Below are 22,799 nucleotides of genomic sequence, written 5' to 3'. Positions count from 1 at the left end.
GTTACAGACATTTGTGTTCAAGCTGGAAACCATATCATATTTCAACAAATGCTGTATGAATACTGTACACCAGACCACTGAGGAAAACTCAAGCACAGTATTTCAGTATTTTATCTATTATACTGCAGAGTGCTGTGTTTCTAGATTAAAAGCTGAATGAGGTGGAAGTGTATAAATTGAGTGAGCAAGAGTTTTATTAAAACGAATGGGTAAAGTCCTGAACTAGCTGATTGTCCTTAAAATGGCCTCATTAATGAAATATGAGACGAATGAATTTGTGCATAAGTCATTTGTAAAACGCTTCTTTTGTAAAAGGCAATGGTATTATAGGATTTGGTGCAAAATTGTGCTGACAGATGAAGAATATGTTGTTCTGGACTTCTGACGGTTCGAGACACAGTTATGACAGACACAGCATAAGCTACGGCTCTGGCTTTGGCCAAATAAATCCCTGGAATTCAAGGAACTTGAATACAAACTTTGTAGGCTTTGTATACCAGTATTCATTCATTCATTCATAGAGATGATAATATTATAAACACGTGGACAAAATTGTTGATTCCCTCAGTTAATGAAAGAAAAACCCACAATGGTCACAGAAATAACTTGTATCTGACAAAAGTAATAATAAATAAAAATTCTATGAAAATGCATCACAGGTGTCTACAATCTTGTAATCAGTCAGTGGGTCTATAGATTCTAGAGAGAAATGTGCTGCCCAGTGTCAGAAAGCTTGGTCTCAGTCACAGGTCATGGGTCTTGCAACAGGATAATGACCCAAAAAAACAGCTAAAAACACCCAAGATTGGCTAAGGGCCTTCTATGAGCCCTCACTTAAATCCTATTGAGCATCTTTGGAAGGAGATGAAACATGCCATCTGGAAAAGGTGCCCTTCAAACCTGAGACAACTGCAACAGGTTGCTCATGAGGAGTGGGCCAAAATACCTGCTGAGAGGTGCAGAACTCCCATTGACAGTTACAGAAATCATTTTATTGCCTCAAAAGGTTGTGCAACAAAATATCAAGATAAGGGTACCATCATTTCTGTCCAGGCCTGTTTCAGAAAGTTTATTATGTTTTTTATAATTCTGATGAAGCATGGTTGAAAAGCAATGTCTGACTTTCATTCGTTAATTTTAATGGCATTTTTATTTATTATTACTTTTGTCAGATTCAAGTTATTTCTGTGACAATTGTGGGTTTTTCTTTCATTAACCGAGTATGAGAGAGAGATTAGTCTAAAAAAACTTTACAAATGCATAAATGTTAATCCACCAATTAAGCACAAGTCACCAATGTTTCACTATTCACAAATGAATACATCCCAGTCTTTGTCTCACAGTCTGCAATTTGTACAAATACACTTACATTCATAAATACATGCTTTTGTTATATATGATATATCACAATTGTATGCAAAAATAAATACATTTGTTTACATTTACATTGCAAATATCTGTAAAGTCGAAGTTTCAAATTTAAAATTTATTACTTTCCTCTCGCATTTCACCCGATCCAAATACAAATGCTGCCTGATCCACAAATGTGGCCAGCAGGCGAACAAGACACCGATAGGTGCCACTGTTGTTTCCCCTAGTGTCTCAGGACTGACCTGTTGCTGTCAGGGCCACAGCAAAACCTGTAGGCAGAACTATGACTCCATTGGCTACCACAGTAAATGATAGATAGCTAACTCTGGCTGCTGGTTGGCTAAATAAAAGTGATAACCAATGAGAAGTGCATAGTCTGCTCTGGCGGAGGGAGAGCATCTCTCTGAAATAAATCTATGGAATGCCATTGGGCTCTAAACGTGTGACCACGTGCGTTAACAAGTTATTAAAAATTTGCGTGTTAATATGTAAAATTTTGTCATGATAAAGTAAACAAAACTGAGACGTTTATATGCTTCTTAAGGTTTTCACCAATGGAGGCCTCAAATCCAGGCGTACTTACATATTCATAATAAGACTTATATCACGCACTGTAGCTGACACGAAATATATATCCTTTGTGAACTTGTGATTCCTCTGAATTATTCACAACATAATGAGCTAAGTGCTGACCTATGGCTACGGTGAGCCCTACGTGAGCAGTGTGAAGACACCAATACTAGTAAGCTGATTCCCATGGCAACTGGGAGTTTATTTTTCACAATAAAAGACACTCGTGTTTAATAACTTAAAATTTGTATACATGCATATTATTATAGAACTTCATAAAATGCTCTAAAACATTTAATAATTTTATATCAAACAAGCATCACTATTCTCTCAGACTATGTGTGTGACACATACTGAAGTGTAATTCATTCACATTGATAAATTATGTACATTCTTTTAATAGCATACTGCTAAACAATACGGTGTCAATACAAACCCACAGTCAAATGAACTTTCCAGATCCTCCTCTTTCTGTAAACATGTATAATGTGTTTAAAGATTAATTTACTCATGTTTCATTTAGTTATGTATATCTACTTCTATATATACATTAAAAATTTTAGAGGTTAAATCTCCTTCAAAATGGAATTGAACAAAACAATATGAATTAAAAAAAATGTTTTTTTCTTTCAGCAGTGAATTCTGTGGTCATCTTTATATATATATATATATATATATATATATATATATATATATATATATATGTGTGTGTGTGTGTGTGTGTGTGTGTGTGTCCTATGATTCCCCTACGTGTTAACACGGAGAATCCAACACGTTTAGAGACCAATGGCGTTCCATACAGATCATCCGTCTTAACAATCCAATCTCAAAATTATGAAACATATCGCATCCCGTATCAGTCCAATACGCAACATGGCTTTTAGTGTCCAAATACAGGATGATTTTAACATATTTTATTTGACAACCCTAGTCTGCAGCAAAATTAAAGAAGTTCTGCTGGACTTTAACGTTGTTAAATTTAGGGCACCTTCAAAAGCGTTCCACTGTGATCACCTGCTCCTAACTGTCTGTGATATGAAGCTGAATTCAACGGCTTGGGCGGCTTTTTGTTCGAACTTCCACATTAAAAGTTCCGAAAATGTGTCTCCATTTAAGTTGGCACCACATGTCCTAAAAAAACAGTGCCACCTAGCGATGTCTTGTTCGCCTGCTGGCCACATTTGTGGATTAGGCGGCATTTGTATTTGGATCGGGTGAAATGCAAAAGGAAAGTCTCAAAATCCAAAAACCCGCGAGAGGAAAAGAATAAATGCACATCACGGACAACACGTGTGTGACTTGATCCACAAACGCAGATTCTACAATTTACAAATAAATTTTAAATTCGAGACTTTGACTTTAGAAATATTTGCAATGTAAACGTAAACAAATGTATTTATTTTCGCATAAAATTGTGATATATCTATGCAAACCAAAAACATGTATTTATGAATGTAACTGTATTTATACAAATTGCAGCCTGTGAAACACAGATTGGGATGTATTCATTTATGAATAGTGAAACATATTTATGACTTGCATTTAATTGTTGGATTAACATTTATGCATTTGTAAAGTATTTTGAGACTAATCTCTCTCCATAACCGAGGGGTTCCAACAATTTTGTCCATGTGTGTAGATAATCACACTGAATCCATGCGGTGCCCCTTTCATGCACTGCACAGACACTGCCCCAAAACTAAAGCCTGCCAAAATATGTGGAACCTTTCAGGCTGTGAAAACACATCTGACATGAAGAATCTCCAGCTATATGCATTCATAATATTTATTCATTCATTCATTGTCTGTAACTGCTTATCCAGATCAGGGTCGCGGTGGGGCCGGAGCCTCCCCGGAATCACTGGGCGCAAGGCAGGAACATACCCTGGAGAAGGCGCCAGTCCTTCACAGGGCAACACACAAACACACACACACACACACACACACACACATATGGACACTTTTAAGTCGCCAATCCACCTACCAACAAGTATTGGGGAGGCAAGTAGACAAGTAGAGGAAGCACCCGGAGGTAACCCACATGGACAAGACTGGGAAGAAGAGGAACCTTGTACTTAGGAAGAGGGGTTTGGAGCCAAACCCAGAGACACACAGACGGAGCTGGAGCTGAGGTCTGGCATACTTTGTCATGCTCATTATCTGTATGTTGTCCTAATGTAAAACACTTGCGAAAGGTGTGCTGACCAATTCACAGAGAGCCAGAATGTGAGGAGAAGGACAGAGACTGAAAATTATTTGTTAGAATATGACCCTGTATTTTCTAGAGTTTATACTAAGCAGGCTGTTTTGAAATAAGCAATCATCATAGCTGTAAGCTATTAAACATGGTACTACATGGAACAAACAATATTGACAGTCTTATTTATTTGTCCAGAATTAACTTCATTAATGGGTATGTGATCTTTTCCTGTAAGTATATTCAACAACACAGAAAATACAAATTTACCCCCCACAGTGAGAGAAACATAGGCTCTGATTTCTCCCTGAAGACGGTTACTGGCCACACAGGTGTAGTTCCCTGCATCACTGCGCTTCACCTTCCCAAAGTGCAACACCCCATTCACCTGCTCCACATGAGCTGGAACAGCATTGCCATCTGCCATCAGGAGACACAAACGCACACAGTTTTGAGTGGTATAGAGGGAGGTTGGATTTCAAATCTAAGGGTAACTGTAGCATTAGTGAGGCATGTGTCATATATTTGCATGTTCTTCTACAAACCCCATTGACAGAAAAGTTGAGACATCATCTAAAAATGCAATAAAATCCTTAATAAAAGTTTATTAAGAAGCCCAAAAGCTTGTTTTATACTGTTTGTAGTTTTTGTTATGCTTTTTCATATTTGGGGTAATACATGTTTTATTATATAAAGACTACACAGTCTAATAATAATTTTGTTTTTGTTTTGTTTAGTGTATATTCTTAAAGTAAATTATATGCAATTTGGTATGAAACACTTGTGGTGAGTCCTGACGTTGTGGAGTGACACACTGCCCCAACTGCAGGTGTGATTATCTGGGGAACTATCACATATTACAGTTGCTCACAACTAGAAGTCATACAAAGGACACTAATAGCTCAGCAATATGTGCAGGGCATCCTGTGGCTACATGTGTATTTCAGGTCAGAAATCTATATAATATATATAATATATAAATATATATAAATATAATATTTTCCTGCTTACATTGGGATGTTTCAAAATGTTGTAACTCAAATATTCTATAAACATTTTGCATTATTTTCCCAAGAGTTTTGGAGTGTGTTGCATATGACAAATTAAAAATTTTTGGTGACCTTTTTTTGTGCTTTTGTCAATAAAATTATTGTTCAAATCCTTGCTTTTATTGCGTTTTGTTCAAAAATGTCCAAAATTTTCTGGAAATGGGGTTTGTATGATGCAGATTCTTCCTTGTGTGATGTTGTGGCTTTCTCACCTGCTCTGGTCCAGTGTATAGAGGGAGTCTCTCGACCTGTAGCAGAACACTGGACACTGGCATCTTGGTCCAGCTGCAGACACTGAGAAGGCTGTGGAGTTGGGGTGAATTTCAGCTTCTCTGAAACACAGAAATTGAGTTCATATCACACATATACATATACATTTATATTTAACCTTTCACTTTGAGTAATATTTACTTTCGGTAAATATACAGTTAAGAAATATTAGAATATAATAACTATTTTTAACAAATAATCTTTTATAAATATTATAGCTGCAGAGCAGCCCAAAGTGACCAGGCAAAGAACAAACAACTGAGCAGTAAAAACAGTTTTATATCTTTTATAACAAACTGAAGAGTGATGTTTTGGAATGAAAATATTTGTTTTGTTGATATTCTAAATGAAAAAAAGATGTTAGCAATAAACATGAAAAGATGAAAAAAGTCAGCAAAAATGTTTATATTTTTGCTGACTTGAAAACTCTCCATAAAGGTCTGGATCACTGAATTGCAACATAACACCTATATTATTTCTCTGTCAGACATATACAGCATAATTTTGTCTATTGAGCTTTTTATAAGATATTTTCTATCAAACCTAGTGCAACTAATGGGGCTTTTCCACTGCATGGAACCTACATGACTCGACTCGGCTCTTTTGTTTTTCCACTGGCCAAATTAGTTACTGGGTCCCTGGAACCAGAGACCTGTCAATCACCATGAAATGCAGTGCTCCAGCAGAATCATGCTGCTTGTAAAATCTCTGAAGTTACGGCAGCTTTCACTTTTAGTTCTTATTCGAATCACAACAGGAGCTCGTAACATTACCTCAAGCTGTTTCGAAGAGGTTTAAGCACTCCTTGGGCTATTGACTGACGAAAAAACCCAAATGGAGCTGTGTTGGGTCCAAAAAAAAACAAAACAAAACAAAAAAAAACGTGCGAATATATGAGTAAACAGCGCATAACTTTATCGCTGCCAATGTTGTGATTTTTAACGTCTATGGTTCCCGTTAGTGAAGGAGTTCTGCGACATCACCGCAGGGGGGCTGTGCTAGCTCAAAAGCGACAAGCTAAAAGCAAGCTGAGCCGAGTCGAGCCAATCCCAAGCAGTGGAAAAGCACCATTAAGTCATGATAACATCACCATAAGTCATGTTTTTAGCACATAAATGAAAACTTACCCAGTATGTAAACTCTGGCCTGTCCATTTAAGACACCTCCCACAGTCTTACACAGACAGTTATACATCACACCATCATATACCTCCACACTCTTTATCTTCAGAGTCCCATTAGGAAACACCTTAAATCGTGAGTCCTTGAAACATATCAACAGGTTTACACACACACACACACACACACACACACACACACACAGATAAAATAAAATGCAACAATTCAGTAATATCTCAGGCATACATATATATAAATGATTACAAATGTTGTGTGATTAGTCAATGTCTTTCTACAAGAGCCCATAAAATGCTTCCCACTGCCCTATAGCAAGGCTCTCAGAGGCTACTTTTATGTAGTGTACTTCTTAGTGTGAGATCAATGACTGCAAGACATACCTCTCATTTTGCTCATTTTACAGACTTTGAGGAACACGTTATTGGACTGTAAGAAGTAGGATGGTCATTTGCCTTTATGACCTAGCTGTTAGGTAGTGTCAGGGAGCGTGCAAGTAGTGCTTGGGATCCGAAAATGAAATCCGAAAGCGCCTCAATCCTGGCATTGGTGTGGAGTGACACACTGCCCTAACTGCAGGTGTGATTATCTGGGGAACCATCGCATATTACATTCAATAACATTTGGTAGAAATATGAGGGTCACTAACAGCTCAGCAATACATGCAGGGCATTCTGCTGCCACATGTGTTGCCTTTCATGGCAGGGCTTCCAACTGCCATTTCTCAGCAGGATAATGCTCACCCACACAGGAAGGGTTTCTCAGGAATGCCTATGTGACAATGTAACAATTTCTTGGCCTGCCAGGTGGCCAGGTTTAATACTAAACATTTATGGAAAAAGCTGTGACACAAGCTTCGGCAACCTATGAGTGTGCAGGATCTACAGGCCCAGGTACAACATTTGTGGTCAGATAACATGCATGCCCTATTTGCCAACTGTTTCTTAATTGTATCCAAGCTAGAGGTTAACCAGCAGGGGACTAGAGCCTCCTTTTACAGATTTTCCCAATAAACTTAACCTTTTGCTCTAATATTGTAATCAATTACAAATAATCAACCTCACATTAAGGTCATTTTTAGAATATTCTTGAATTTAGTAGTAGTTGCGTTGATTTTTGTACTAGTAGTAATAATGGCTTGTGGTAATGATTTTGATTTATATATATATATATATATATACACAAAACCTTTATTACAAAAAATTATTATTATTAATTCATTCATTTTCTGTAAGTGCTTAGCCAGTTCAGGGTTGCTGTGGGTCCGGAGTGACATTACCTGCTCTATAACATCAATTAATGCCATCTGGCTTTTGCTTATATCCGGAGATATTTATAAATTATTATCATAAAACACAGGTAGGCTAATGCAGAATATGAACTCTTAATGTTTGCCTCTGACCTGGGATTCGAACCCAGCTTGCCATGTGGGGAACAGCTGTGATATTCACTGTATACCAGCCATAGGATACTATTAAGGATAGTAATCCTTAATTAAACTGTGAAATGATATTGAATTCTCCTTCAGAATATATAACGGACCTCTACACTGATCTCCTGTAGGTTACGGTACCACGTGACCAGGGGTGGAGGTGTGGTCTGGACATGACAGTGAAGGTATCCTGGCTGCCCCTCCTCCATGGAAGTGTCCTGGGGCCTTGTGTCCCACTCTGGGGTACCTAGGGGGGAGATCAGGTGATTAAATAATTATAGCGACCAGTATTAAAACCAACATTCTTTTGGTAATAGCATAGGCATGATCACCAGTTACTTTATGGAAGGTCAAATCAAGTGTCAAGTCAGAGTGAAGTCTAGATGGGAGTCTGCATCAAATCTCAGTTCTCTGAGGTGCAAATCCAAGCCAAGTGTTGAATCTTTAAAGTGTGAGTCTAAATTGAATCTCTGGTTTCCTAAGCGTTTCCATTCCACAAAGCAAGTCTCCCACATGGGGTGGCCATTTTAAAAATAGGTTTGTTACAGAAGAGATCCAAGCCACAAGGTATCAGTATAACAGCTGTCATAACATGAATAAGAATCACTAGAAGAAATGACTGATTGCTCCATTAAAAATTATTTTTGAGTGAAACTGTTAAAAAGTAAACATGCAACACAAGTGTGATTCGAAAGACCAACTTGAGTTCTCAAGTCCGGCAAATTGTTAATACTCACCAGCCACAGTCACAGTAAATTCCTGACGTTTCTGGCCTGCTTTGTTTTGAGCCACACAGGTGTAGGTGCCCGAGTCTCTGTCCTTAATGGGGTTGAAGATCAGGTCAAGACCCTGCTGATACACTCGTCCTTCAGAGGCCACTTTCTCATCCTCATGTTCCCACCACACCTTCGGCAAGGGATGACCACCAGGAGCCTCACATGACAATCTCTCCACATGATTAGAAGAAAAAAATCTGACCACACTGGGACCCATCTCCTCTATCTCTACAGGATGACACGAAAGATATAAAATGGAAATAAATAGTGGAAGAAAGATTTAAGCAAAGTGGAAATAAAAGGCAAAACTGGGATTAAACAGGACAGCACTTCAACCCATGAAATTAGTACATGGGAAGAAAACCCAGTAAAAAAAATGAAATAATAAAAAAAAAAAATAAATGCAAATACCTTTTTTGTCACTTCTTTTTCCACATTTGCAAATATCATGACAAAAAAAAGGAAAAAAATCATTTGCCATTTATTTTTCCACTCAATCATGGGTCATCAATGGCAAAAATAACATTTAAATTAATATTATAATTATATAATGTTCAATGTCATCAAATCTAGCCAATTAGGAAAAGAAAACTCAAACTACACTTGGGCTTTTTTCTTCATGAACTGCGATTTTATGTGACGATTTTAAAATGAAAATACAATATGTATTTGGCTTTTGCTTTTCAATTACAATATCATCGCTTTCCAATGAAAAACATGTACAGTGATCCCTCGTTTTTCACAGGGGATGAGTTCCAAGACCACTGGTGAAAATCGAATTTCCACAAAGTAGAGGAAAGATATATATTTTTAATGTATTTAATGAGTATTTGGACTTTTAAAACCCTCCCTGTACTGTTAACAACCCACCCTTTGCATTAAACAGTCATTCTATAATGTTTTTCAGCTGGAACTACTGATATCCTACCAGTTTCTTTAATAGAGTAATTCCTAAGCTGTGATTTAGCGTAAGTAAATTTTACTTGGATGTGGACATGAACAATACATGTATTGTATGTAAGAAATACTTAATAATGATATGTTGGTATGTCAGCAAGAAGTTACTGTGCAGTATAATGCATGTGGTCTGCTACCAAGAGGATGCACAGGGTCTACTACATTATTCAAATTAATAACATATAGAATAATAAATGAACTAAAAAGAAGAAGAAAAGGATTTGAAAACGAAATCATAAAGATTTGTGCACTCTTCTTTGCTGACAATGGGCTAATAATAGCAAAAAATATAAAAGAATTTTATGAAATTTTTTAAAATGACATTTAATTTAATGAAATATTTTGGTTATTCATTTTTCACAGTTTTCCTAGATTTCCCCTCAATATCTGTGGTATAGCGGCCATAAGCCCCCTTGAAGAAACCCGCGAAGTAGCGAATCCGCGACTGATGAACCACGAAGTAGCGAGGGATTACTGTATCTCCAAAAGAGTAAATTTACAGAAGGAAGGAACAACCTCCTTAATTTTCAATGTAAACAGATTTTATTTCAAGTAATTATGTTGGTCCATTCATCATGAAATTTTCATACAACATTACGGAAATCTGCTAGGTTCAAATGATGAAGCAAAAATAATATCTACAAAAATGTAGATAAATGTCTTTAATTGGACAGCAATGATATGCTACTAATTTGACATAATGCAACCTCTGTGCAAAGAGGAGATGGGAGAGGGGTGGACAAAACTCTTCAAGAACTCTTCATCAATGCCCACAGCATGGGTGATCTATCTATCTATCTATCTATCTATATATATATATATATATATATATATAAATATATATATATCAGAAAAGACTAGTCATGCAGGGGCTTATACTGGTATTGTGGAGAGATACAACCTGCCATAAATATGATGTTGTTTCCTAAGAGCTCCATGTCTAATTCAGTAGAATAATGCCAGGCCTCATTCTGCATGAGTTATAACAGTGAGGTTTCATAGACTTAGAGTGTGCTTGAATGGCCTGTCTGGTCCAGACCTGTCTTCTATTCACAATGTATGGACAACAGTGACCACAAACTTTGAAACCCATGGACAACAGTGACCACAAACTTTGAAACCCATTTTAAAACTCGGAAATCCACACGGACACAGAGAGATCACACCAAATGCCTCACCTACAGTCACCCAGAGCAATGTTTGAACCCTGTATGTGTGTGTTTGAGTGTTCTTTCTAGATATCAGCACTGGGCCTTGTTCTGGCAGACTGAAATGTTTTGGACTGAAACCTATTTGTACAAGCTAGGGTACACAATCTGTCTGAACACTAAGCACGTTTGTCACTATGTCACTATGAATAAGAGCGTCTGCTAAATCCTGTAAATGTGTAAGTAAAAAAAGTGTCTTTGTTTTATGTGTGTGTATACAGATAAGTATGTATATGAATTGTGTCTTACCTGCGATATGTAGAGTAGCCTCGGTGTGAACTTGTTTATCAACTCCATAACGAGCCACACACCTGTACCGCCCTGTGCTCCGATTCTTCACCTGAGTGATCCTCAAAGTGCCATTATTATACACTATTACACTGCAAAACACAAAAACACACAGAAACAAATGTACTGACAATTCAAATAAAAGATATTTGAGCAGCTACACAATAGAACTTGGCAGAAAACATGACAGATAACAGTAACATGAAGGTGTTATGAAAGAGGCCTGTACAGTATGTGATTCTGTGGCAGTGTTCCAGGAGATTTGCATCAAGCAGAAGAGAGAGAAAAAAAAAATCAAGGACACACAGGCTCAGTAAACAGAGAGAAATGCAAGTGACAGCACTGAAAACTCAGTTTAGTTATCTAAAAACAACCCTCTGTGTCTGCACAAGTGCTTAGGCCATAAAAGCACAATTCCTACAGACCCCTGTCATTTGTACTTGTACGTCCTGTGTAAAAACACTTTCACTTATTCCTTAATCTCCTCAGCTCCAAGCAACCTCTAAAGCTGTTTCAGTTGCAGCTCGAAGAAAATCAACAGAAACAAATTATATGCATACATTCCTTCATGAGCTGCCTTTCACCCAGCCAGTTACTACAGGAATAAAAATATTACATAAAAATATAAATAAAATGAGATTTTATATTTTTGGAGATTGCACATGATCACTAAAAAACAAAAAGTGGGATGAAGGGAGAAGAGAAGAGAAGACACAGGATGATATGAGAAGAGAAGCTGACCGTGTTTTGTTGACTACTAGATCATCGTCGTGAAGCCACTCTATAACCGGTAGAGGTTTGGCTGAGTATTGACAATGAAACACAGCCTCTTCATTTCTAAACACCACCTGATCCTCAGGAGCAACAACTAAAAGAGGAATAGTCTTGTCTGAGAGAGGGTGAGAGAGAGAGAGAGAGAGAGAGAGAGAAAGAGAGAGAGAGAGATTGGGTTTTTAAATATGAAAAGTCTAGATGAGTTTGTAAGTGGACTTTATTCACACCATCAGATCAATAGAAAAAAAAACACAAAATCACATAAAAGACAAAATCACGCTGCCACACGCTGTATTTCAAAAAGTCGTCAAATTTAGATACTAGTAGTAATGTAACAGAGCCTCATAATAATCCCACACACCCTCAAAATGATTCTTCATTCATTCTCTACTCCCGTCTGTATCATTCTTATACAAATTAAAGCTACACCACAGTTATGAACAGCTTAAATCAGTTCTGTCAGGGAACTGCCTTGTCTAATACCTACCACCACTTAAAAGGATCAGAAAACCATCATTGGTCTCTAGTACACTCTCCATATCTTTATAATTCACCTATATCGCTGAAACAAAATTTTAGGGAATTCCAAATACTATAAGAGTATCCAATAATTACTCACGTTCAATGCTATCAAATGATTTTCTTGCTCTAAAATTGAACTATACCCTCAGTTCCCAAATGATGAAAAAATAATGAACAGAAAGGAATGGTGATGTAACACATTAGTCCTGTTTGGTCCTCACAACAGTGCTAAGGGGCTAACAAACTATATGTAGATCAACATATCAATTACATTCTGTAATTCTACATAATAAGTCTAGAAATTAGATCATATTAATGTTTTGACTGGTCATTGTATAATACCTACATAAACACTTAAAATCAAACACAAGAATGCAGAGAAACCATAAATAATAATAATAAACACAGTTCTATATTTGTAGTAAATCAGTGTTCAATGACACATTCTTCAAGTTACATAGACCCAAAACGTAGACCGCTGGGTCACTCAGGACCTATAGTTGGTGAGTAAATACTCATCTCCCTCTCTCACACAGTAACTCAAAAACAGATCAAATCAAATCAAATCAAATTTATTTATATAGCGCTTTTCACAACTGATGTTGTCACAAAGCAGCTTCACAGAATTCCAGTAAGACAAGATTTGACATGAAATGTAAAGACAAATGTAAAACCCTCAAGTGAGCAAGCCAGGGGCGACAGTGGCAAGGAAAAACTCCCCCAGCTGAGGAAGAAACCTTGGGAGGAACCAAGGCTCACAAGGGGTGACCCATCCTCCTCTGGTCAATCTACTGGTGATGATAGTTAGTAGTTAGTTAGTTAGCCCAGAAACACATACTAATACTAGATGAAGTCAACTCATGCCCTGGATAAAGAGCTTTAAAAAGATCTTATCACTTTGTACACATGCACAATGCACAAACACACACCAGTGTACCTTTGATGCTGAGGGTGAAGTTGGAGTTGCTGCAGGTTTGTCCGGCTCCATTGCGAGCACAGCAGCTGTAGACACCAGAGTCTACAGGAGCTGGATTTCTTAAAGTGAAGTTTCTCTCTTTAACAGGCTGCACTGCTCCATGTTTAAACCACTTAATGTTTGGCCTACAAGGAGCACAACAGGCTTAACACTTACATTTCACAGAAATTGGACACTTATGGGATCCCTTTAATGACACTTCAATCCTACGTTACATAAATTACATATTAGCTTACTATCAGTTCCTATATAATTAAAAACATATTAATATTAATATAAGATTAATAACTGAAAAAGAAGCCTATGATTTAGAAGGTTAAATGCTCCCTCAAACACCAAAATTAGGAATCAATTCAATGCTAACCTTTTTTGTAGTGCTTATATAAGTTTATTTCTTTGTTCACAAAAAATATCCTGAAGAAAATATGCTAATGCTTTCAAATAGTTTTTAATATATTTCATGCAGACTTACAGAAAGAATATAAGACAAAATTAACAAAGAGATGCTATAGGCTCACCTCGGGTGTCCATCAATCTGGCAATGTAAAACGATGAGCTTGGCCTCATCTATCTCTTGTGCAGAAGCAGGTTCTTTCAGAGTGACTGGTCCACTTTCTAGCCCTAAAGATACAGAGAATACACATTAGATTGAAAGTGTGAGTAGAGAAACATATCATACCTTACGACATATAAAATCTGCCCATTAGTGGTAATAGGAACGGTCCAGTTTATTAGCTGGAGGAACCAAGACAGGGCCTAACATTACATGTTCTCAGAGAAAACCGAATAACCTTCAAATGAAAAGGAATAATGAACTCTCCATGAGACAACACTGCTACATTTGACTCTGAAAAATATGAGAGCTTCCTATGTGGCTTGGAGTTACATGATGTATAGAGGAAAAAGGAAATACTATCTTCATAAAATACATATTGCGGGGAATATATAAACTATCATTTTACAAAAAGAAAACACTTGCACTGATGCAAAGCACCACTATCATGAAGATTATAATCAAGCTTTTGATAATCTGTGCCGGTCTTTGTGCTGTTCTCGGCTAATGGAGTGTACATTAGTCCCGCCCTGTGGAAACTTTGGCCTGCCCCTTGTTCCAAATGACAAGACAGTGACTGCAAACACAATACTGTACATGAAAGATGGCAGAGTGCAATATGAAACGTTTGGGAGAAAGCGATTATCCAAATATTCCTCCATTAAAAAAAAAAAAACAATTCTCTTCAGCAAATAGGTCTCTTGACAAAGAACAAGACAAGACAACAAATACTGGGATGGCTTTTCCAAGATGGAGAACATCAAGAGTGTTTTCATACCTGAATATAGTGTGTTAGTGTTTCAATCTTGGGATTAAGCAAAAGTAATTACCATATTACTTTTTTATTACCACACATTTTTATTACCATAACACAAAACATCCAAAAATGTAAGATAATTGATGAGGACGTTGCAGCTGGAGGGAAGTATTTTGATTTTTTTCGGTCTGAAATGGTCTGAATAAGCATCACAATTTTTGCCATTTTATCATATCCACATCCAATCTTCATATACTATAAATTCATATACGTGGAAATACAGAAATATATAAATATGGAAAAACAGAAATACATAAATCTAGAAAAGTCCGTCCAAGACATAAAAAAATTAATTTAAAAAATGTAATTAATTATGCACCTCTTCAATCACAAATTTATTTATATATTTATTTATTTTCTACAATTCGCAGTGCTGTACAAGTTCATTTTACATGCAGGTTTACTGACTATCAATTATCCAAATATCTGTGAATATCTGCACATGTTCACAACATTTTTCATAAAAGGAAAGAAAAGCCAATATAAAAGTAAAACTAAATCTCAAATTTCACATTTTAGAAAATACATATCATTATAATTCTGCTGAATAATTTAGTATATTGTATGTCTTTGCACCCATGAGCAAAATGCAGCGTGAGTGTGAGAAAACAGTAAATAGAGAGATGTGTTGCTTTTGTGTGTGTGTGTGTGTCTGTCTGTCTGTGTGTGTGACTGAAGGATTAAACATGCAAATTCCATTAACCACAGGAAGCTCTTTCCACTGTACGTAATTGTGATTTCTGCCCTTTGTAGTATACTCAAATAATAGGGATATTTTCCCATCAAAGAAGGGTTTTAACAGATGATTACAAGGAATAAACATTAGATATTGTTTGATTTAATTTGTTCTGATGTCCATGGCAGCGCTGTGTATTTATCATCGGGTCACTGCACTGAGAGGCTTATGTGACTGAACAGAGATTGCGTGCAAATACCTAACTTCTGCTCTAACGCACAGAGCTGGAGGCAGGGGTCTGCATTATCTGCCTCTGTTTAGCCACATTTCTGGTTTGTTTGGCCTAGATGTAATTGTGTTTATGTGTGTGTGTGTGTGTGTGTGTGTGTGTGTGTGTGTGTGTGTGTATGGCTATACAAAATCTCAATAAATTAGAATATAATCAAAAAGTTAATTTATTTCAGAAATTCAATTAAAAAATCTACTCATATTATATACATCCATTAAAAATACAGTGATCTATTTCAAGCATTTATTTCTTTTAATGTCCATGATTATGGCTTACAACCAATGAAAACCCAAAGTCATTCATTCTTTATCTGTAACCGCTTATCCAGTTCAGGGTCGCGGTGAGTCCAGAGCCTACCTGGAATCATTGGGAGCAAGGCAGGAACACACCCTGGACTGTCCTTCACAGGGCACCCAAAGTCATTATCTCAGAAAATTAAATTATTATTCCAGACCATGATTTTCAATACAGATATGTTGGCCTACTGAAAATTATGTACAGTATATGTACTCAATATTTGATCTGGGCTCCTGCTGCATAAATTACTGCATCAATGCAGTAATGAAGGCAATCAGCCTGTGGCACTGCTGAGGTGTTATGGAAGCCCAGGTTGCTTTGATTGCAGCCTTCAGCTCATCTGCATTGTTGGGTCTGGTGTCTCTCATCTTTCTCTTGACAATACCCCACAGATTCTCTATGGGATTTAGGTCAGGCGAGTTTGCTGGCCAAACAAGCACAGTGATACTGTGGTCATTAAACCTGGTCTTAGTGCTTTTAGCAGTGTGGACAGGTGCCAAGTCCTGCTGGATGATGAAATCCACATCACCATAAAGCTTGTCAGCAAAGGGAAGCATGAAGTGCGCTAATATTTCCTGGAAGGCGGCAACGCTGACTTTGGACTTGATATAACACACTGGACCAACAGCAGCAGATAACATGGCTTCCCAGGCCATCACTGATTGTGGAAACTTCACACTAGATCTCAAGCAGTTTGGATTGCATTACCTCTCCACCCTTCCTCCAGATGCTGGGACCTTGATTTTCAAAGTGCAAAATTTACTTTAATCTAAAAACACAAGACCTTGGACCACTGAGCAACAATCCAGTCCTTTTTCTCCTTGGCCCAGTGGCTTGACACAAAGAATTCGACAGTTGTAGCCCATGTCCTGGATAAGTCTCTGTGTGGTGGCTCTTGAAGCACTGATTCTAGCAGCAGTCCACTCCTTGTGAAATGAGGACATTTTTAATGGCCTTTTCTCAACAATATTTTCAAGACTGCAGTTATCACTGTTGCTTGGGCATCTTTTTCTACCACACTTTTTCCTTCCAATGAACTCTCCATTAATATGCTTGGATACAGTAGGAGGGTGTCAATGACTGCCTTCTGGACATCTGTCAAGTCAACAGTCTTACCCCATGATTTGGTAGCCTACTGAGCCAGACTAAGGGACCATTTTAAACGTTTAGGAAATCTTTGCAGATGTTTTGTGTTGATCATTCTAATTTTCTAATCATCAACATTAAAAGAAATAAATGCTTTAAATAGATCACTCTATTTGTAATGCATCTGTATAATATGAGTTTCACTTTTTGAATTGAATTACTGAAATAAATTAACTTTTTGATGATATTCTAATTTACTGAGATGCACCTGTGTGTGGAAATGTAGTTTCTAGTTTTTTGTCATATTATTGTCGGCTTATTCTCTTAAAATGTTTAAGCAGTGTCCAACTATTGATGGCAATAAGGCATATTTGCTGTTTTTATGGCAGTAGATTGTGACTGGAAAATGGCCTAAAGGAGCCCTTTAAATGTTGAGAAATGTGGAAGTTTGAACAAAAAGCCCCCAAACCGCTGAACTCAGCTTCATATCACAGACAGTTAGGAGCAGGTGATCACTGTGGAACACTTTTGAAGGTGCCCTACATTTAACGACGTTAAAATCCAGTGGAACATCCTGAATTTCACTGCAGACTAGTGTTTTCAAATAAAATACGTTAAAATCATACCACATGTTGACTAAAACCTTGTTGCATATTGGACTGATACGGGACGTAATTTTGAGATTGGATTGTTAAAACGGGTGATTTTTTTCATACAGCCAGAGGGAGGGGCAGATACCCCACGGCTCCAAAACAGAATATGCGCTTCTCATTGGTCATCACTTTTATTTAGCCAATCAGCAGCCAGATTTAACTGTCTATCATTTACTGCAGCAGCCAATGGAGTCATAGTCCCGCCTACAGGGGGTTGTTTTGCTGCAGCCCTGACATCAATCACATAAAAGCTTGGAACCCAAAGAGAACATTTTCAAATTTAACACTATTTTCACATAATCAGAAAGAATAACCTGGTCAGCTTAACTAGTTGCATTAGATAACAAAAATGGTGGGTCTACCGTCACTGTTTTTATTAACAAATATAGAGTTAGTCAGTTTCTCAAAAATGTCATTTCACATTGCAGGGTATTGGACAGAACCTCAAGAATTTTGTTGAATATACATATGGTCTACCTTCTTTTTGGCTGTTGAATCTTGCAAACTTTTATACTTTCATTTTTGAGAATATTCATAGAAACATTGGTAAAATTTCTATTTTGTAGTGGTATGTATATGACATACCACAGTGTAAGTGAATTGCAGTGATCTTACACTGACCATAAAAGGCTATGTGACTCTAAGACGTTTTTCATGAGGAAAGTGTTGAGAGTAAACACAGCAGTAGTAGCTCCAGGTATGTTTCTTAAATCATTACAGTGGGACTAAAGACCTCTTAAATGCCTTTATTTGAACATCTCACTTCTGACAATACTACAGTCAACTCCGGCTCAGCTCAACTAAACCAGGACATTAACTTCAAATACTGTCAAGGGGGGGGGGGGGTAAAGAGAGAGAGAGAGAGAGAGAGAGAGAGAGAGAGAGGCCCCTCCATGGAAAAACAAGGTTGTCTTTTAAAACATGATTGGAACAGAGAGCTTTGGTATGAATCACTTGTGAAACACAAGTGGGCTCCGATGGATTTCATTACGTGCGAAAACCTAAAGTGGAAAGTGCTTCTGAACACAAAAGGCCTGGAAGAATGAAGTATATGAGAAATCAAACGTAAAGCCAAGGAGAGGGATCACCTTAACAGAAATAATTATATGGCTGCAAGCAAGATTAACCTCCATGGTAACTTAACATAAAAAGGCCTTTTCAGACATTGTGGGAGAACAGTATTGCACAACGCAAGGACATGAGAAAAGGAGATGGGTGGTTTATCTAGTCAATTTTTTAACCATCACGAGAGACATGGAATTCTACATGAGTACGCTTTAATGCCCCTGGGAACCTAAATCTGATGTTTTCCATTTACATTAACATGGCCCACAATGTAAAAATTACTTCTTATGAATATGTTCCCAAAATCTATTAGAGGTGTGCGGTATTTCACCAGTAATGCTCTCCTCTTGCTTCTGGAATAGGCGATCCTAAACAACCACAATCGAAAGCAAAATCTAAAAATCTTTCAATATATTCTTTTCAAAATATTTTCAAAACTGAAATAATCTAAGACTATGTTAGTTAAACTGAATGTCATATGTATATATATCATATGTGCTCAAGACTGGGAAACCACCACCAGGATAAGTGAAAACACTGTTTGTAAGCATAAATGTTTTCTTGATTTTCTACTGGATGCAAATGTAATATAACAGAATTGAGCGGCATATTGCGCTATGTCCACCATTGGCATAGGAACCACGGAGGATTGGAGGGACCAGTCCCCCGCAAAATTGGAAATGGTTGCATATGTCCCCATAAAAAATTATGCTAAATTTTCCACAAACATCTATTTTGAAAATGCATCACTGAGATTAAAGTATTTTAGCAGCAAGTCGAAGAAGGTGGGTCTTCTTTCAGTCTTCATTAATGCATCTGTTCAAATATAAAGCTTCTCCAGTCATCAGATTCACTGGCCTCTAATTCACCTTGTCAGAGTCTGGTTTCTAAAGTTACTTTTTACAGCTTTGGGCTTGAAGTCAGTAACGAGAGTACAACAAATGACAATGATGTCTAATTACAGTTATGAAAGCAGCTTGTATAAAAGTAGTGTTAGGGTACCGCAGGAGGAGCTAGGGAACGTTAATATTAGCTGTGTTCAGGTTGTGAGAAAACACTCTAAACATTCAGCAAGTTAATGTTATTCTCAAGTCGTGTCCCAAACTGCTGCACTGTATAGTATTTAAAATAATAATAATAATAATATCCCACAGTCCAAAAACACACGTTGCAGGTGGATTGGTGACTCGAAAGTGTCCGTAGGTGTGAGTGTCTGAGTGAATGTGTGTGTGTCTGTGTTGCCCTGTGAAGGACTGGCGTCCCCTCCAGGGTGTGTTCCCGCCTTGCGCCCGATGATTCCAGGTAGGCTCTGGACCCCCCGCGACCCTAAATTGGATAAGCGGTTACAGATAATGGATGGATGGATGGATAATAATAATATACCACCCTGAACAGTGTTTCTGTAGGGTTGTATGTAAGGTTCCAAAGTATGTTGTTTGGGACACAGCCTCACTGTCTAATGTTAATGTTAATCCAATGCAGTTCCACATCATTATAAATACAGCATTGTACTGCCTTATCTACATAGGAATCAGCTTATTGGTAGCTAATATTTTGGTTATGGGGTTGGCTTCCCCTGTGGAAACAGAGAGTGTACTTAAAATGTACTATTTTGGAACCACTCATTTCTACTAAATAATTACTAATATGTATTTTAATTATATTAAGTTACACTGAATATATACTGAGTGTACCAGTCATATGTTTTTTCTGTAACTACACTTTAAATCAGGGGTGTCCAAACTTTTTTCCAAAGGGGCCCTAACTGGATCATTTGAAAATTCGTAATGGCCAATCTCTCTTTCCAAACCTCCATCCATCCATCCATCCATTATCTGTAACCGCTTATCCAATTTAGGGTCGCGGGGGGTCCAGAGCCTACCTGGAATCATTGGGCGCAAGGCGGGAATACACCCTGGAGGGGACGCCAGTCCTTCACAGGGCAACACAGACACACACACACACACACACACATTCACTCACACACTCACACCTAAGGACACTTTCGAGTCGCCAATCCACCTGCAACGTGTGTTTTTGGACTGTGGGAGGAAACCGGAGCACCCGGAGGAAACCCACGCGGACACGGGGAGAACACACTAACTCCTCACAGACAGTCACCCGGAGCGGGAATCGAACCCACAACCTCCAGGCCCCTGGAGCTGTGTGACTGCGACACTACCTGCTGCGCCACCGTGCCGCCCCTCTTTCCAAACCTATTATTCATAAATCATTTAGAACCGTATATTCAAAAAATGAAAAAACACAAATTTATAAAACAGTTTATATTTATTACCTACTGAATTTCATTTTAGAACATTAACTGCTGCAGGAGATCAAAAGTACAGAAGCATATTTCTGCCACATACAATAAAAATATTCCTCAGTTTGTTAAGTTATTATGAGATATTCTGTCATAAAAATGACATATATTGTAATTATGTTATAAATATCTCAAAATTATGAGATATGTATCTCGTTTTTATGAAATATGTCTGTATCCATTCTGTTGGTAATACCAATACTGTTCAGACACAAGAGCCACTGAGCCATGGTTTCGCTGTGTCATGCCGCAGTGACCAGCAATGATCCGTCCAATTGTGTCTAGTTCGACCTCCATGTAATGTTTTATGTGTTTGGGCTTATTTTCCTGTAGAGTGGCCTAATCGTCATGCCTCTTTCACACACGGTTAACTAAGCAGCAGCTCATTTGAGTGCTATGAGCACCAGCTCCATGCGATAAGTCTCATAATTACAAGATACTTATCTCATGATTTTGAGATACTTATCTCATAATTACGAGATATTATGTAGTCTTTAAGACATATCTCATAATAATGAGATATTATCTCATAATAACGACATACTGAGGATTTTTTTTTATTTGTGTAGCAGCAATAGGCTTCCGGACAAAAGAGTGTAAACTCCAAAAAAACATTCGTTCTAAAGTTTAATTTGCTGGCCCAGCAAAATGAACGGTGTTTAAGTTTAGCTTAGTAATTAACACAGTTCTGCAATATTCTATACATTAGCGCACTGCTGACACCATCAGGTGAAAGAAAAATGTTTGTTTATATTAGTGACTATATTTTGATATTTTATAAATTAATTAATTCATTCATTCATTCATTGATTATCTGTAACTGCTTATCCAGTTCAGGGTGGTGGTGGGTCCAGAGCCTGACCTGGAGGGGGCATTTTATAAATTATTAAATCTAATTTTAATGTGTTTTAGAGTTGAGGCAGGCAGCTCAGAGAAATATATTTCAGTTGTATTAGAAGAGTGACAAAATAACGTATGACTAGTATACTCAATATTTATTACGGGTAAATGAATATGATTTAAATTACATCTTAATAGTGGTTTAGTAAAATTAGTAAAATACCAACTTCAGTACACTTTTCACAACGGTTTGATTCAGCAAATACCCCCCCCCCCCAAATATCAAACTCACTCCTATGCCCTTGGGGTCCACTGTACCAGATTAAAAGGAAGTATTATAAGTGGAAGCATATTTTGTCTTCAGCCTCCAAGCTTCATAGAATCATATGATCAGAGGTTAATTACCATTGAGAAAATCTTGGGGGGGAGCTGGGTAAAAATAGATGCATGTCTCACTTTTACCTCAAAAAAGCAAGGAAATATTAACAAACATGACCATTTAGAGCAAATTGCAAATTTAAACCTTGAATCAATTTTCCAGCCCAGTTTTTTTTAAATGGCCAGCTAGTATGACACTATATTTGGCCAGTAAGTTATATAAGCATATGCATCTATAGTGTCATAAGGCCAGCCAATTAACAATCCTGGCCTGGAACCTGGATTTAGAAGAAAGCTGT

At 37.4% G+C, this 22,799-nt stretch overlaps 1 protein-coding gene across 1 annotated transcript in view; it reads right to left on the bottom strand.

Annotated features, from left to right (window-relative positions):
• Positions 1 to 22,799, bottom strand: part of ptk7b (protein tyrosine kinase 7b) — a 107,752-nt gene that overhangs the window by 23,906 nt on the left and 61,047 nt on the right. The window contains exons 3-11 of the mRNA XM_066678883.1: positions 14,042 to 14,144; positions 13,485 to 13,648; positions 11,993 to 12,140; positions 11,213 to 11,343; positions 8,760 to 9,026; positions 8,133 to 8,269; positions 6,585 to 6,720; positions 5,400 to 5,519; positions 4,409 to 4,558 (exon numbers count right to left, since the gene is read on the bottom strand). Coding sequence (XP_066534980.1) covers positions 4,409 to 4,558; positions 5,400 to 5,519; positions 6,585 to 6,720; positions 8,133 to 8,269; positions 8,760 to 9,026; positions 11,213 to 11,343; positions 11,993 to 12,140; positions 13,485 to 13,648; positions 14,042 to 14,144 — 1,356 coding nt within the window. The remainder of the gene's footprint in view (positions 1 to 4,408; positions 4,559 to 5,399; positions 5,520 to 6,584; positions 6,721 to 8,132; positions 8,270 to 8,759; positions 9,027 to 11,212; positions 11,344 to 11,992; positions 12,141 to 13,484; positions 13,649 to 14,041; positions 14,145 to 22,799) is intronic.

Source organism: Hoplias malabaricus, chromosome 8 (assembly GCF_029633855.1).
Source record: "Hoplias malabaricus isolate fHopMal1 chromosome 8, fHopMal1.hap1, whole genome shotgun sequence".
In the NCBI taxonomy this organism is placed as follows: domain Eukaryota; kingdom Metazoa; phylum Chordata; class Actinopteri; order Characiformes; family Erythrinidae; genus Hoplias; species Hoplias malabaricus.
This window is presented reverse-complemented; position numbering and strand designations above follow the sequence as displayed.